Source organism: Cyclopterus lumpus, chromosome 16, assembly GCF_009769545.1.
Source record: "Cyclopterus lumpus isolate fCycLum1 chromosome 16, fCycLum1.pri, whole genome shotgun sequence".
Lineage (NCBI taxonomy): Eukaryota > Metazoa > Chordata > Actinopteri > Perciformes > Cyclopteridae > Cyclopterus > Cyclopterus lumpus.
Genome location: NC_046981.1, coordinates 6,736,533 through 6,753,319, shown reverse-complemented (window position 1 = coordinate 6,753,319; position 16,787 = coordinate 6,736,533). Strand labels below are relative to the sequence as shown.

The 16,787-nt window shown below is 41.2% G+C and overlaps 1 protein-coding gene across 1 annotated transcript in view; it reads right to left on the bottom strand.

Annotated features, from left to right (window-relative positions):
• Positions 1-158: 158 nt before the first annotated feature.
• The window catches only part of LOC117745377 (tumor necrosis factor receptor superfamily member 11B-like), a 17,959-nt gene continuing 1,330 nt past the window's right edge, over positions 159-16,787 (bottom strand). Inside the window, exons 2-6 of the mRNA XM_034553662.1 lie at positions 9,547-9,774; positions 8,835-8,979; positions 3,258-3,473; positions 1,535-1,759; positions 159-1,441 (exon numbers count right to left, since the gene is read on the bottom strand). Of these exons, the coding sequence (XP_034409553.1) occupies positions 1,047-1,441; positions 1,535-1,759; positions 3,258-3,473; positions 8,835-8,979; positions 9,547-9,774 (1,209 nt within the window). The 3' untranslated portion in view covers positions 159-1,046. The remainder of the gene's footprint in view (positions 1,442-1,534; positions 1,760-3,257; positions 3,474-8,834; positions 8,980-9,546; positions 9,775-16,787) is intronic.

Below are 16,787 nucleotides of genomic sequence, written 5' to 3'. Positions count from 1 at the left end.
CAAGATGACGAGCATTAAGAATAATTTTATAGAAGTAGCCAATCTTCTCGCTGATGGTTCTCATTAACCTATGTAGGCCCTACAGAGGTATCGATATTACATTGAGAAACCAGTTAAAAGTTCAAATCCAGTCGCTATGATGAAACCACACATTTTTACAAACTGATTTTAATCAGGTCAATTGACATTAGTGTCCACAAGTTACACAAGCTTAGAGAGGAACAGTCAGGCATATATACAACACAGATCATACATTTAATAATATAAAAGTGATCAAACAAAATATAAAACAAATATCACTTCATGAACTTGCAGCATTTGGAATCCAGTATTTCTGATAAAGTAATAAAAAACAAGCCTTTACATATTCAGAAGGTACTTTTTTTTTTTTTAAATAGAAAACAATTGCACTCCTTTGTACATTCAAAAAGCTGACAATCAAAAAAAATAATTCAGATGAGTTTTACTTAGAACAAACCAACAAATAAAGGAAAACTGTAAAAAATACATCTATTTCATTATGAAACCAAATTCTTCCTCTCATTCAGGGAGAAAGCAACAATAATAAAAACACAACATCTGCCAGCCTATCTTCCATAAAATAGTGTGCTATTTACATCTTAAATAATTTTTCATTTTTCACAGACTCCGGTCAAAAGGTTCCCAGGCAACCTTGTTTTTTTTAAGTTTTAGTGTTGGCCTACCTGGAGTACACAGATGAGATGTGTGATAGTTTTCCTTTCTTTCTTTCAAGGCTTATTAGTTTAATCACCGCATAAATATACTGTAGACTGAGGGTGAAGTTATTAGCATCCCATGCTACCTCATATAATAAGGACAAAATCTACACTCCTGTCTTGCCTTTGTGTTACAGTTAGGCACTATACGCATAGCTTGATATCATTTGATGATACCTTGACATTATCGTGTAACCCATGTCTGTTACTCTTTCACATACACGTATTCCCCTGCTCACTAAGTGTGTGTTTGTGTGTTCTATCTGACAATGCATTAGTTTCTGTTTATGCTACAGGCGCCATGTATTTCTATTCATTTAACGGCTTATGAGCCTTAAAACACGACTCATCGTGAAGCATACTAACAAACATCTTCTCATACATCTTGTGCGCGGAGGTGGTTCCTATGATGCGGCTGATCCTCTTCAGGCCTTTCAGCAGGTAGCGCGGTGCCCCCTGGTTGCGCAGCACCCTCAGACTGTGAGACAGACCTTTGGCTAGATCCAGCTCGTGGTTTGATATCTTCCAGAGGTGAAGAAGCTGCAGAATGTACTGCCTGGGCAGGCAAGTAGAGACCACGGCCCGCACATCCTCCTGCTGAACTTTGATCCCCGGCATGCTGTTGGTGACCTTCAGGAGGTCATCCAGGGTCAGATTTTTTAGGCTGTTGCAGCGGGAGACTTTCTTCTCACAGTGGTTCATACCTGAAGGGACAGGGTGCGACCATTAATACCCAATTCCAGGACTGCAATTATAGTGGCAAAACAATTAAATAAAATGGCCACCTTCTTCTGTACCTTGTATGATGGCGTACATCTTGTCTTGGTCTTTGTTCTGCTCCCTCCAGAGTCGCATTAGCTGGAGGACCTGCTGCTGGGGAGAGCAGGTCTTCTTCAGCTTCTCCAGGCTCTTATGGTCCACCCTCTGCCCGGGAAGACTCTCTAACAGGTGCTCCAGGGGCACCGAGGACAGTCGCAGGGAGGAGAGAGACTGGAAGACCGCCTCCTCACACAGGGTCACATCTGGCATATGGAGAAAGACAGACAGGGAGAGTGGACTTAAAAACATTTTTATTGATAGATAAACAAACTCAATAAAAACATTCATAGCAGTGGACACAATATACAATTAGACCGGTAACCAAGTCAATCAAAATGCATTCTTCACAGAGGTTTTAATCGTGGAGCACAGGTGATGTTTTGAATAGAATATGATTAAATAGTTTGGTCCTATCGGCCTATCACATCTGGATTTATTTATACTTGTTTGTGCGTGTGTGTGTTCAAACTGCTGGCTTTTAATTTGACCTCTTTCTGTTGACAGCATTGAACCACCACAGATCACAAACAAACTGAGCGAATCGAGGTGAGCTGTGCCGACACGTTATGCGCTTTGATGCTGAGTCACAAACACTTTTTGTCATTACATGCCCACCTGTACATTTCTCATAAGGCCCATTTATTTTTGCAAAGAGCAGCGTTTTCATATTAAGCAGAACTGGTAATTCTGCGTAATTGAGCTGATGATGTGAAACTGTCAGAAAGTTTCATGCAGAAGCATTTATGTATTTAAGTGTGGATATGTTTTCTGACTGCCAATGCGGAAAACAAGAAGGACACCAGGAAATAATTTAAAAAAAAGGTTTAGTATGGTTGAGTTTAATGTGACTTGTTTCTCTGATGTCTGGATAATTTAAGTGTGGCTTGCTCTATAATTGACATTGACGTCCTGGTGGTTTCTCCAAATCACGTAGCAACCCAAATACATTAAATGTCCTATTTTTCTGTTGAAGAAAACAAAAGAAAAACCCTGCTAGACAATCTGTGGTTGTGTACTCCGCAGGAAGACAATTTGTGAATGAATGTTTGAGGAGAGCATCACCCTCCCTGAGGGGCAACAGCTTGGTGTGTTTCCTTCTCAGTGTGGTATACAGTGCACGAGCGTGCCAGGATCTGTGCATCGGCATGTGTGTGTTCTTCAGTGACTGTGGTCTCTTCAAATTAATTGTCCACGTCCGTTATATATAGTAATATAGTTTAAGTCTGAGCAACAAAGACTTACCAGCTCGTCTTCAGTCTCTCTGTGCTTCACTGAGTTTCCTCTGTTATTGTAGTTTGAGGATGTGACAGTGAACGGAGTAATTGATCCATCATGGGCTCATATGACAGCAGTGACACAAACATCCCATTTCAACCCTTCGCTTTGGTTTTTCTCTCTTGTGTCGGTTTTCAGACAGGCAAGAATTTAGAAAAGAATGGAATCTGGACAAAGAACCTAACCGAGGAAATCCCCCCATTTCTGGAATGAAAATGACCACATGTCTGAAATAATTCAGCTCTGGCTGATTTTAAGTTGTGGACAATTGAGGTTTGCTAAAAAATATAATTGTGTGTGTGTGTGCGCACAGTGTATACACTGTACAAACAGTCTCTACCCTGATTCCCCCCTGTCTTTGTCCTCAAACCTTCCTGAAGGGTTCCCTAATAAGGATTGGTACAGACAGCTATGTTTATGTCTTACCAGTGTGGCACAAAGTGTGATGCTGAGAGCACTCCAGAGTTGCCGTCTTGTCCGGAGTGCCACAGAGGCTGTTTGAAGTGGATGTGCCCCATCTCAATGTCTTCAAGCCCATATCAGAGCAATTCCTCTGGCGCTGACATGCCTCGGTGGGAGAGTCGCTGCTGGAGAAATGACCAGCGGGACAACGTTCACATGCGGTGTCACTCGCCGGTGTACCTGCAGGAGATACACACAGGATCAAATGGTCATTTTATGAATGAAGACATGGTATAGTACAGTTCAAGTGTCATATTTTCTGAGAAATCAACCGGCCTTACAGATTCTTCTCATCTTAATTAACAGAAGTTTCATTGTACACATCTGTGTGCTGTACATACTGTAGCTGATCAAAGACATCAAGAGGATGTGATTCCAAGAACTATGACCACAACGACATGTGACAAAGCGTCAGGAGGACAGATGACTGTGTGACTGCGGGAATGACTCACACCGAGCTTACTCATTACAGCACCTTCTTAGTTTCTATATCTCGTTTTTAAATATGGAAATATGTACCCGCAAAAAAGTTATTGGTCAACCAATTTTAGTTACAACACTATTAACTATAAAAATAAACTATAAAATCAGAAAAATATAATAATTGAATAACTAGGCCTATATATTATTACGGCACTTAAAATTGCCCTTATGATGTAATGATTTAACTATCCCTCCTCTGTCCCCCCTGGTGAGCAGCATGGACAGAGCCCTTAGCTTCAAAGGTCTCTCTCTCTCTCTCTGACGACTGGCCAGGTTAGGAGACAGCTGTGGAGACTCCACCAATGCAAGGCTGCAGGACCTGACGGCATCAGCCCCAGGGCCCTGAAGACCTGCGCCATTCAGCTCTCTGATGTCCTGCAACACCTCTTCAACTTGAGCCTGAGGCAGGAGGTGCTGTGGAAGACGTCGTGCCAGGTTCCTGTCCCCGAGAATATGACTCCATCTGGCCTCAACGACTACCGACCAGTTGCCCTCACATGTCATGTGATGAAGGTGCTGGAGAGGCTGGTCTTGGCCCACCTCCGACCGCAGGTGAAATCATCACTGGACCCTCTGCTATTAGCTTACCAGCCTCGTGTGGGAGTGGACGACGCCATCATCTACTTGCTGCAACGAGCTCAGTCGCACCTGGATGGAACCGGTGGCTCTGTGAGAATCACTTTCTTTGACTTCTCCATTCAACACCATCCAACCACTGCTGCTGAGTGAGAAGCTGCGGGTGGTGGGGGTCTCAATACCACCGTCTCCAAGGTTACTGACTACCCGGTAGGCAGACCACAGTTTGTCCAACTACTGTGGCAAAGTGCTGTCTGAAACGGTGGTCAGTGGTACTGGAGCCCCACAGGGAACTGTTCTGTGTTCCTTCCTGTTCACCTTGTACACCACTGACTTCCAGTACAACTCGGGGTCATGCCATCTGGAGAAGTTCTCTGAGGACTCTGGAGTGGTCGTGTGTATTAAGGATGGACGGGGTGAGTAGTACAGGGCAGTAGAGGATGACTTTGTGGAGTGGGCCGGTAGAAATCAGATGCTTATGAATGGGGTCGAGGAAGACAACGGCTCCACAACCGCTGAGCGTTCTGAGAGAGGATGTGGACTTGGTGTAGGAGGATGTGGACATGGTGTAGGAGGATATGGATATGGTGGAGGAGGATGTGGATATGGTGGAGGAGTACAGGTTCCTGGGTATCTCTATCGACAATAGATTGACGCTGTGTACAAGAAGGGGATGAGTCGACTCTTTTTTTTGAGGAAACTCGGATCCTTCAACGTGTGCAGCAAGATGTTGGAGATGTTCTACCAGTCTGTTGTGGCCAGTGCACTGTATTTCTCCGTTGTCTGCTGGGGGAGTAGCATTGGAGCTGGAGACACCAACAGACTTTACAAACAAGAAGGCCGACTCCATTATTGGCTGCAAACTGGAAAATGTGGTGGAGAGGAGGACACTGAAGAAATGATTATCCATATTGGGTAGCCCTCTCCACCATATGTTTTACCCATTTACAATGACACGTTACTATATTTCAACAACTTGTAACCATACCATGAAGGCATTACAGTAAACCACTTGAACTTCTGGTGTATGACGTGCAGCACGCGTGACAATATGATGATTTCTATGTAGTGAAGCGTGTGTTGTAATCACATCCTCATTTTAGTTCTATCTCTAATGCGTAGAAGTGAACATCTGTGGGAGGAGGACGAGCTGTGTTTGTATCAGATTTGACCTTTGATTAGTTTCCCTCTTCCGTGGCACAGTTTCAAAACATGAAACAGCTCGCTGATATGCATACAGTAAAGTGCTCATGTTTCCTGCAGCACTGATGACAAAGCATGTACAGAATGAGAATGTGCACGTCTAGCTGTAATATGGTTTCATATGCTTGCATAGTATTTCTTAGAACTTTTGATGCAGAAACAGCATGTGAGCACTTTGCCATCATAAGTTGTATCGTAATGTAAAGTAGAGGTGTTAGTGTAGCTCTGCTGTCTACATAGATTAATTAACTAAATTGTCTAGAAACCATAGGTTAAGAACAATCTCTTAGTTTGTTTAGCCTCCCATTATGATAATGTGCTGCTTTTCTTTGTATTGATATAGTAAACTAAATAATAAGTTCTCAAGAAATACAATATTATTCTAAACTCGATTGGTAAACACTCAGCCCTAGTTCTGAGGCTACTTTTAGCTTTATTATGTTATTGCTTTCTCTTTTTAGTCTGTCTTTGTTTTTAGTTTTTTTCATCTTGGCCAGGTCAGACTTAAAGAACAGATTTCAAACCTCACCTGGTTAAATAAATTGTACATTCTTTTTTTTTTTTTAGATTTCCTGGTCTAAACAAGCTATTCATTGACGTCATCTCAATAATTTTTTACAAATTTGATTTTATAGATATAATCAATCAAGAAAATAATTGCCAAATTAAGTTATAATAATGAAAGGAATCCTTAGTTGAAACCCTAATATTAAGGAAATCATTACTTGTATTGTTTCATTCATCCATTTGTTGGTTATTTCCTTTTTTTCACAGTTTTTCTTCTAGTCGACACAAAACACAAATAAACCAGCTAGAAAGACATAAAATGTTGCGTTCAGTTAGAGACAGAATACCAACTAGAAACCGCCAAATCAGGAGACCAAGGAGGAAGGAAAGGAGTCATAAAAAGAGGACTAAGCCATCAGGTTTCTAACATCCTCTGGTTTGAAGGTCTAAACCACAACTACATAATACATGTTAGTCTGTCCTTCAGCTTCGGAGGTCTGATTGCACATCCTTGCTAGAGAAATTCACAGAAAAAGTTTTCTTACCTATATAACCAGAATCCATTGGAACATGTCGTTTCATCTATTTAGCTGTTGAACTCTGGTCTCAGGTTTAAGATGAAGTCATGAGAAGCATTGTGCCAATTTCTACTGCGGCTCCAGTACAAATATCAGATTCTGTTCCCTGGAATGTTAATATTCAGCATCAACCTCTCTTTAAGATGCCCACAATCACTGCTGACGCACCAAGGAGAGAATCTGCAAGGATTAGCAGGTCAGACATCCACCATGATAATGATGTCATTATCATGGTGGATGCATCTGGCTTGATAATTTGCCAAGACTGCATTTGGTGCTGTACAGCATAAGACTCTAAAGGGATGTTGAAAGCAAAGAACCAGTGATTCCAGACTAATATGCAACATATGACCAAACATTAGCCACATATCTGCTGTCAGTTATAGAGACACTCTTTGTCTCTGAAGAAACCGGGGTAGCTCTTTTATAGTAAAACTTCTCTCAGTCTTAAGAGAGGTATGAATTTCATACAGGAGGCTACATGTGCATAGATTTGAGGACTTGAGTCACTCAAACAGCAGCAGTCTGAGCATACAAACAAAATAAATATTCCCGCAAAATGTGTTTCCATCCATGAGAGAAACAAACAAACAAAGAAATCCTCATGGTAGACAATAAATGCGAGTCTGCGCTGAACACGCTGCTGTAAATTCAAAGAGGAAGCAGAGCTTCAGGATTATAGGGGAACGGTTATGCCATTTAATTTCAAAACTGTCGATCCGTTTCCTCTTTGTAAAATATGCATAATCATGCATGAAGAGGAACAAGTGATGAAGCACTTTGAATGACATATTTCCATTGCTAGTTTTATGATGCATAACACTCAGAGATGATTGGACGGATAGTCATGTCATTGCCATTCCTTAACTGACCCATTATATGAACCGCTGTGTATCTAAAACAACTGTCTGATACAGGAACTGGACTTTTAAAGATGAGCAATGCTTTCCCAAAAGATGTATCGATTAGGATTGACTTGTTGAACAATTTAGTATTGTCTCTCAGGGAACCCACACAGTATGATTAAGACCCTGAACCCTGAAGAAGAGAATTAGACTAGTATCAATGTCACATGACTAATATGTAATTAAAGATCCCATAAAAACAAATATTATTTGATCCTGTAAATGAAAAAACAACTTGATTCAAGTCAAACTAAACTCACAGATGAACCTCTGCTTGAAGTCATGTTGGCTCTTTTGAAACAAATTACACACAGATTAAAAAGGATAAATGTTAATCTCCTAAATGATGACAGCAGATATGCCTTCATGATGTGAGGACAGCAGCATTGAATATTATTGATATTTTTCACATGTTGATACAATGACGGTAGGTTTTAACCCAATGGAATGAAATGCTAGAGTTCATGTAAAATAAGAAGTGGTTCTTTTCCACACCATAACGACTTGAGGATAACTGTTTTCTTCAGAAATTTTCAGAACTATATATTTCCATAGTCCATTAAAACAGAATGTACCTCAAAGGTAAGGATTTTCCTAAATCAATCCAACCATTACAATTTATTGAATTAATAACAACTTAAATTCAAGTGGCAAGCCAATGTCTGTGTTGTTTGGTTAATAGTGATTAGAAAAAGAGTAGAATCGCTTGTTAACATGTCATTTTAAAGGACAGACATTTATCAGTGATGCAACACTTAAAACTGTCAAATACTGAAGTTTCAAGCAACACTGCCCCAACTCCGACCAGGCCAAGTGTGAAAGTGCATGAAAGACATGCGTGAAGTTCAAACCAAACTGTGTGTCTGTGTGCAAAAGTCATTATAACAATTAAAAAAATGTCTCTGTTAAATATATTATATATCTGGAAATGAACTGATTTGACATAAAGTGTGACAGTGGAAGATTCAAGGAAATACAGAATACACAGTGATACTGGAAAAACAGACCTTCTGCACAGTGACACACCCATTCACACATATGCACATACATCACATAAATACACACACACTCGTCAGGTAAGTGATCACATTGAGGCAATAGCAGTTTTATTCATTGTTTTCTCTGGTTTTATTTCGATACCTTTTAATCAGGGATCTCCGATTTAAATCTAATTTACATGCTGAAAGGATAGACAGCACATCCACAGATTAAGCAATCTTCCGTAAAAACAAAGGCAATCTGCCAGCAGAACTATATAATAATATTGATAATCGTAATCGCATTCTTACCGAGGGCTGTCACTCCGTAGCCAGGTGCACAGGTACTGTGTGTGATGCAAAACTCCACCACTAGGTGGAAACCTGGAGCGCACTCGCACAGCTGGTCGTTGGTGCTGTTGCACTGCTGCTTCACAAGCTGTCTCTCTTTGCACACCTGGACACAACAAAGCAGGGCCACACAGACAGTGAAACAGTGCTGCTGCATGTACAACATTCACATGAATGCTGATTTACATGCACACACTGTATGTGAACAGTGTTATGCTTCTGCTTCACATGAAATACTAGAACAGGGATATCGAAACATCTATATGTTAACAATATATATTAAGTAATTTATTGAGAATGGCGAAGAGGAAGACATCTAACCTGCAGGGGAAGATCACTCATACTTTAATTTTTAGTAACTACAACTAAACACTGGTTTCAAAGAATCACAGATTGCCAAAATGCAAACAAACCATGTGGTCAAGAGTAGATAAAAACATGGAAGCAATATTGCACTTTAGGGCATTTCCTGACTGTGATATGGGTTCAAATTTGGTTCATTTACTTTCTGTAAATATGAGCAGACTCACAAAGGAGATACTACAAAAATGTGGTGTTGCACATGTCAATGCACAAATAAGAGCAAAAATGGCCGCAGCAAGAAAAGGCAACTTGGGCATTAAGAGGTAAACTAAAAAGAACCTTTGGTAAACCTTTTTGGCTTCGTACATACCGAGGTGCAGTATTGGCACGTGTCCCCCCAGTGCCAGTTCTCAGCAAAATGCCTCTCAGGACAGGCCTGGCACTCTGTGGGCGAGTCGGCGGCGCAGTGTCGTTTCACGGCTGTGCCAGGAGGGCACTGGTCACACAGCAGGAGGTCAGATGTCACCGGGTCGCGGTACTGGTACTTTGGAGGTACGGCCTGCTGCTGGAAGGCCCAGGAAAGAGAGGCTGTGAAGAGCTGCGAGAGAAAGGAAAATGGTTTGGTGGTAGTTTAGAGTCCACAGCAGTGACAACGTCTCTAATGAAACCCATCTCGCGCACAAGCTCCTCTTTGGCTAAAGTTTCAAATATTTGTACATGTTGGAACAGTTGCCAACCCAAAGCTTCCAGTAAGAAGGAGTTGAAAGAAAGGTCAGAGCTGTAAAGTTGAAGCCCCTGGTGGACACGCAGTCCTAAAGTGATTTCCTCTGCTTTATGGAGAGACGATCAGGGACGGCTTTGGTTCCATGGATATATGGGTTACTGCACGGGGGAGCACAAGAGCAACATTTTAAACAACACTAGCTTTGTGTTTTTTTTGCAGAAGGCAATATTGTCCCTTTTGTTCTGCCCTCAAATCACAGTGCTAAATGTCGTGAGCATAATCATATCCTGACTATTAGTTTTATTCAGGGGATCGTATTCATTTTTTTTTCTTCACTTTTGCCATTGTTTCTCAAAATCTTTTAACGCTTTTCCAAAGCTTTTAAATTAATTCAGATGTTTCAGTAACGGATCCTTCCACATTGCGATCCTTGTAGAGCCCCTGCAGTTCTGTTACGTCACCAGCAGTCTCCTACCCCTGTCAGCAGCTCTTTAGGATGCTGAAAAGCATCTGACGTGGTTCAACGCTGATCTACAGCAGTTTAATACCGCCCTGGAGGAGGACTACGCCACAGCCATACGTCTTCCCCACTAATCCATCCATATGGACACACTGTAAAGTTGGCTGTTAGCAAGGCCTCTGAGACGGAGATATGTAGCTATTGCCTAAAAACAAGCCCATGTATCATCGCTTGAGCAGGAACTGAAAGGTTTTGGCCTAAAATCCAAGATATCAGTTTGTGAGCATGTTTGACATGCAGCCATGCAGCTGGTCGAGGCCACATGCAGACCAGATGTCACACATCTGGTTCCTTCCACACTGAAGTCCCTCAGCTATTGGCTCTGTGGACTTTCCCGTTGGCCGGGATACATCCTCACTGCTTGGACAAACTAACAATAGGCCATACTTGCATTGTGTGTGTGTGTGTGTGTGTGTGTTTGCTTGTATTGGGGTTTTGTGCTTCCCACCATGTTTGTGTGTGCCACTTCAAAAATGAATGAATTCATGCAACAAACAACTATAAAACCTTCATGCATGTGTGTGCAAGACTGGAGGGGAATGTGTGTGAGTGTGTGTGTGTGTGTGTGTGTGTGTGTGTGTGTGTGTGTGTGTGTGTGTGTGAGTGTGTTGGTGTTCAATTATTGTCTTCCTCATTGTTCTGCGGTGTCCTCTCCTGGCTGCTGTTCATAAAAAGAACTGTTGGAGGTTACCGGGCTTTCCCGATTCACCACCAGAGTACAAAACACTAACCCACTCTTTTATACAGTTCACTCGCCACACACCATTGATCTCCTTCCTGCGTATGTGTATTCATCGCATTTACCTTCAAACTTGCAACCACAAAACGCAATATACAATGTGTGTGTGTGTGTGTGAAACCAAACAAAGAGTGGTACTTTCAGTGTGTGTGTGTGTTTGTTTGTTTGTTTGTTTGTGTGTGTGTGTGTGTGTGTGTGTGCGTCTCTCATTCACTATTATGTTGTTGTTGCTAGAGAAATCTTTTCATCATAAATCGGCATGTGTTCATGGTTGGGCTTGTGCGTGTAGAAGAGGCCGTGTGCGGAACAGACGTGTCTCCCCCATGTGTCTTGTGTTGCTAAATATACTGTTTTGATCTGCATGTATATGTGTAACTGTAATTGCAATCGCAGGTAATACTCTATTCCACTGTGCAAATATATCTGTTTTGACCATTTCTCATTTCTCAGATATCAACCTGAAAAGAAATTGCAGGTCTTTCTATTTTTGTTTCCTTTTGCAATTGAGGTCCTTGAAAAAGATAGTAAAAATAGATGAGTGGGTTATACACACCATAATAGAAACCTAAACTTCAAACAGCCTGGCGAGCGCAGTGGTTTTCCCGTCAAAACCTATATGGACTTCAGAGCACAACATTTGGTGGAAGGCTTTCATCCGCAGCGACTCGCTGAGCAGTACCCCGGCTGCATCTGTTTGTTTGTAGCATGGGTGGCCCCAACGGGAATCTAAACCATAATCATATAGTCTTGCCGTTCAAATTAAGAAGTGTACATACACACTATTAAGCCGTGAGACCACATCCAATCAATTCAGAAACATCAGGAGGGTGGAGGACACCGAGGGACTGACTGAGGGTCACCTGGGTTTTGGCAAATTGAGGTACGGTACCACACTTGCCGCTTTAATCTTCGCTTCGAGTCAGGATGCGTTTACTGGCAGGACTCGACTTCAGTCAATCTTCGGTCATGAGAGCCGATAAGCCTGAACACATGTGGAAGTGCTCAGTTTTGATTTGTTTTTCATTTCCGTCACACAGCACAGAAGTTTAGCTAGACCCCAACTGCAATATACTGTAGAGCAAGAGTAATGTTCAGCAGTGGATCTAAATAAAAGAGATGTTACTTTATGATATCACGTCTTTATGATAGGATCCAACAATCCCTTTGAAACAATTCAATAACACATAGTAGGTCACTGCACCTATTATGTCCAGCGTCATACCTTTGCTGCCTGTTACTCAATCTTTGATCCCCTGCCATTCAGAAGCCATTCGAGAAAGCAAAGCCAAACGATTTAGATTTAAAAAAACCTGGGCAATGTTTAACGTCTTAAATTGAAATTATTCTGTTTTCTAGTCATTTACACACTCCAGCCAGTACATTAGCTTTCTGCTACTGCGGAAAAAAAGAAATCAGTCCATTTTTTAAGAATGAACTTATTGGGAAGATGTCCTGTGGTGTGCTTGAATCAGTCTATCGGCAGCTAAAAGAGACGTTGAACTTTTCACCTCCTTGTCGCCTTAGAAGCGGCCATCCGATGACATCACTGAGGACCGCTGGAAACCCAAATTACACAGCAGTTAGGGGCCACTGACAGCCATAATTATATCACTGCTTATATCACATCATCAGAGCGAAGCTCAGCGAGAGTCACATCCTACATGGAGCACAGCCAGCTGAGGGGAAAGGTTGGATGAAGGTATAAAGGTAATGATAATGTTCTGCCAATGAAAGATGCCCTTGAGCAAGCCACGGCAGCTGCTAAACAAATGATTGTAACTGATGAGAGCCGTATTTGCTCGAGAGAAAAAAGGCTCACCATGTCTTCCTCTGGATCTACTGGTTGGATCAGCCTTCATCTGATACAGTTTGCTTATGTTATCTATGCCAATAAATCCCATTTGAAGTGAGTTTAGAGAAAACCTTATGTTTATACAGCGCAAAGATGATCTCTACCAATTCTTTAAGAGAGAATAAGTGTTTTTTAAGCAGATTTAAACCTCTGGAATGAAACAAACAACGGCACAAGTGTATTCCAGCTAGTAAAGTGGTGGGATATACAGGCCCTTCTCAAGGCAGGCAATGCAAGAGGGACACAGTGTGATGTTATTGGTGGGATATGATGTTAAGTGAGTGAAGTTACAGTCATTCACAGTGCGTTTATCTATCAACACGGGCACACATGTATTACCAATATTGACATTCAATGACATAGTTACTCAAATAATGCAATTTTTTGGGGCGTCTGGACAGGGTTCATAAGACTTCTGAAGGTTTTTGTTTCTCTATGACCTGTCTAAATTATAGCTATAGACGTAAGTGTAATGATGACAGAGTGCTCTGGTGAAACAAGCTGAACTGCACTTCATGCACTGCATGACAGACGGGCTGCAGCAACATAACCTGACAGAAATATCCTTTAAAAAGAGGACACGTGCTTTCCATATGAGCTTATAAAGAGAGCAACATCAAGATACTGTGCGGTTAACGGGCGTATTCATTTTACGCACATGGGAAAAAAAGACAATTTAATAAATTATTAACTATTAATTGGAGCTAAAATACTCTTCGCCAGAGGCATTACACTGAAGATGCAGTAAACACTGTGCAAAGACATGGCAGCTTGATTGTGTTCAATAAAAACATGTTAGAGGGAGATTAATTTGCATTTGTTTTGATAGGTAGAAAAATAAAAGAAGACCAAAAAAATTCTGTGAATCCCAATTACATTTTGAAACGGAAAACAAGTCCTCTCTTTTGTTGTTAGTGGAAATATTGAAAGGCTTCCAGAACAAATTTGCTGCAGTATTTAACTATCGGATAGGGTTCGGGCTTCGAGTTACAATGAATGCTCTGAAATACACTGAAATGCAAAGCAAGGGGAGAGTCCGAGTTTGAGTAGCCAGAGGTCAGTTTTAGATTCATGGCATGAGGAGAGGAGCCATTGTACAAAGGGACCAAACCACACTACACCAGCTTATCCACCAGGCACATGGCTTCAGTTAACTGTAGAACGCAGGTGGTCTGAGGGGGGATTCCAGCTCTGGGATGAGTGTGTGTGTGTGTGTGTGTGTGTGTGTGTGTGTGTGTGTGTGTGTGTGTGTGTGTGTGTGTGCGTGTGTGTGTTGGGTCCTGTGAATATGGACTCTGTCTTCGTTCACTTACTCATCCCAGCATCTTAAACTAAAAGTATTTCTAATTTTGAATCGGCTCAGAGTACGTATGTTTAACATGTGCATTTCTGCCAAGAATGTAATACTCTTTGGCTAATTAATTCAGTCAGTCTGCTGTTCTCAGATATAATATTTGCTGGTTGAGAAGATCATTCAAAAAAATATATATACATATTTGCCTATACCTTTTATAAACCAAACTATTGATTGATTAATTGAGAAAATAATCAGCAGTTAAATCAATAATGAAAATTCCCATTAATTACATACATTATGGCAATCGCTTACGGTAGAAAGATTGATATTTTCTGCTCCTTTATATTATTACTTCAAATAAAATAAAAGTTTATACTACAGTACATTTTATATTTACCAGTTACTTTACATATGAAGAATTAATAGTAAAAACATTAATAAAATATATACATTTTATAAAATAAAGATTAAATCAGTGATTCGCAACGTTTTGGGCTAGTGAACTTTTACACATTTTTAAAATCTTTGTCTGGTTAGAGCTCTCGGATACACTTCAGATGTCTATGAGTTGTTAGCAGTTCGATTAAAGAGTGAGATATTTTCCCTTTAACTTCTCGTATGGTTTCATTTAAAAGACGGTTTTAGGCCCAAAGAGGTAAAATCATGCAATATTTAAGAAAACAAAACAAGGATGAAGGTTGGAAGTCCAACAAATTAATTTTAATTTGTGTAGAAGAATATAAATGTATAATTTCTTGAACTCATGAATATATATTCTGACCCAAAGGAGGGGGAGTCCCTGAAACCTCCTACAACTACTGTGTAAAAAGCTCCTTAATGCTACTTAAACATTAATGTATCAGTATTAACAATCTTATAATTGTCATTTTGCAGCCTAAAAAGTACTTTTTTTTTTCTTATAAGATTTTATGTCCTTGTACTTAATGGAGTATATTATGCAAATAATTCAAACTCTGCTCCTGTTCAAACATATCTGTGCATTTTGAACTTGGCAGCAGATCACTTTCACTGTTTTTAATATTACCCATCCAGATTCAAGATAAAAGATCTGTATATCTGATATTCACTTAATCCTACACGCACACACACACAGACACACACGCACACACACAAACTTACTTCTGCTATCAGTACTACTGTTGATGAAAAAGGGGAAGTTAGGTGTGCGGAAGCAACATCCACAGGTAATCGTTGCTTTCTGAATAAACGTTTCTGCTTGTTTGCTTAAAACATGTTGATCCTGAATGTTTACACACCCTCTGTATGTCTCCCTCCCCCGTGTCACGCTCACTTCCTCACCCTTTCTCCAGTGTTTGAGTCTGTTTGGACAAGTGACCTGTCCTTCTCCTGTCTGCGTGTGAACCTGCAGCTAGGTTTAGGGAAGTTGGTGCAGCGAGTGCCAACGGCCACAACAAAGAGTTGAAGGAGAGGAGGCGTAGCAATAAAGAGAGCACAGACGATAGATAATCATCGAGGGAGATAGTGGGGATTAGTGGCATGGATTACGAGGACGGGTGGCTGGTTGACATGCAGGCCAGCTCGCCGTCTGATTGGCTGGATGGACAGACAGGTGTCCTCAGTTGCATTATTGTGCTCCCCTCAACCTCACGTCGTCACTAACGTTTGAAACGTGTGTCTAAATAATAAAAAAAAAAGAAAAAGAAAAGAGTGACTACATAACATACAGTATTGTTTCCAATTTCCAGGTCTGTTCCACTGACATCATCCCGGGCAAGGACCCAAACACAAAGTGTGTGCTTTCAGCACACAGAATGCAGCCACGTGAGTCAGAGACGTGCAGGGGAACAGGAACAGGTGAAGGAGGTGCATTTACTGCTGGACTTTCTCAGCCAAAACTATATTTTGAACACAAAATTGCAGAGTGCCCCTTTAACATAGAATTACTTACAAGCTGAGAGAGTGGCTAGCTCAAGGGAGGACAGATGGATTTATTGGCTGGATGCTGACAGTTGAGACTGTGGCAGTTGGACCTCTGACTCATTAGTTGGATAGATGCTTGCATGGCTGGCCAAATGACTGACTGCATAACTAACTGAATAATGGATAAACACAACAACAGAAACAAAATATGTGCCTATTTTGGGTTAAAATGAGAAGTGCAGAATGTGCTGTGTTAGAGAGCAATCCTGGATGATATCACATGAAATAGTGGCAGAAAATAGCCGACACATGCACACACACACACACACACACACACACACTTCACTGCCTTGTACACCTACTTTATATGCGAAGAAGCAGCACCTGTTACAAACTGATCGACTGAGCTTACGCGTCACAACATCTCTCCCTCGTTCTCACACACACACACACGCAAACAAAAAAGGACACACACAGATTGCGAAGAGAGCCACAGTGCACCACCTGTTTCTGCCCAGATACACATCTGCACTTATGCAAAACCTGAAAGCCCCAACACAGCGCCACATGCAAAACT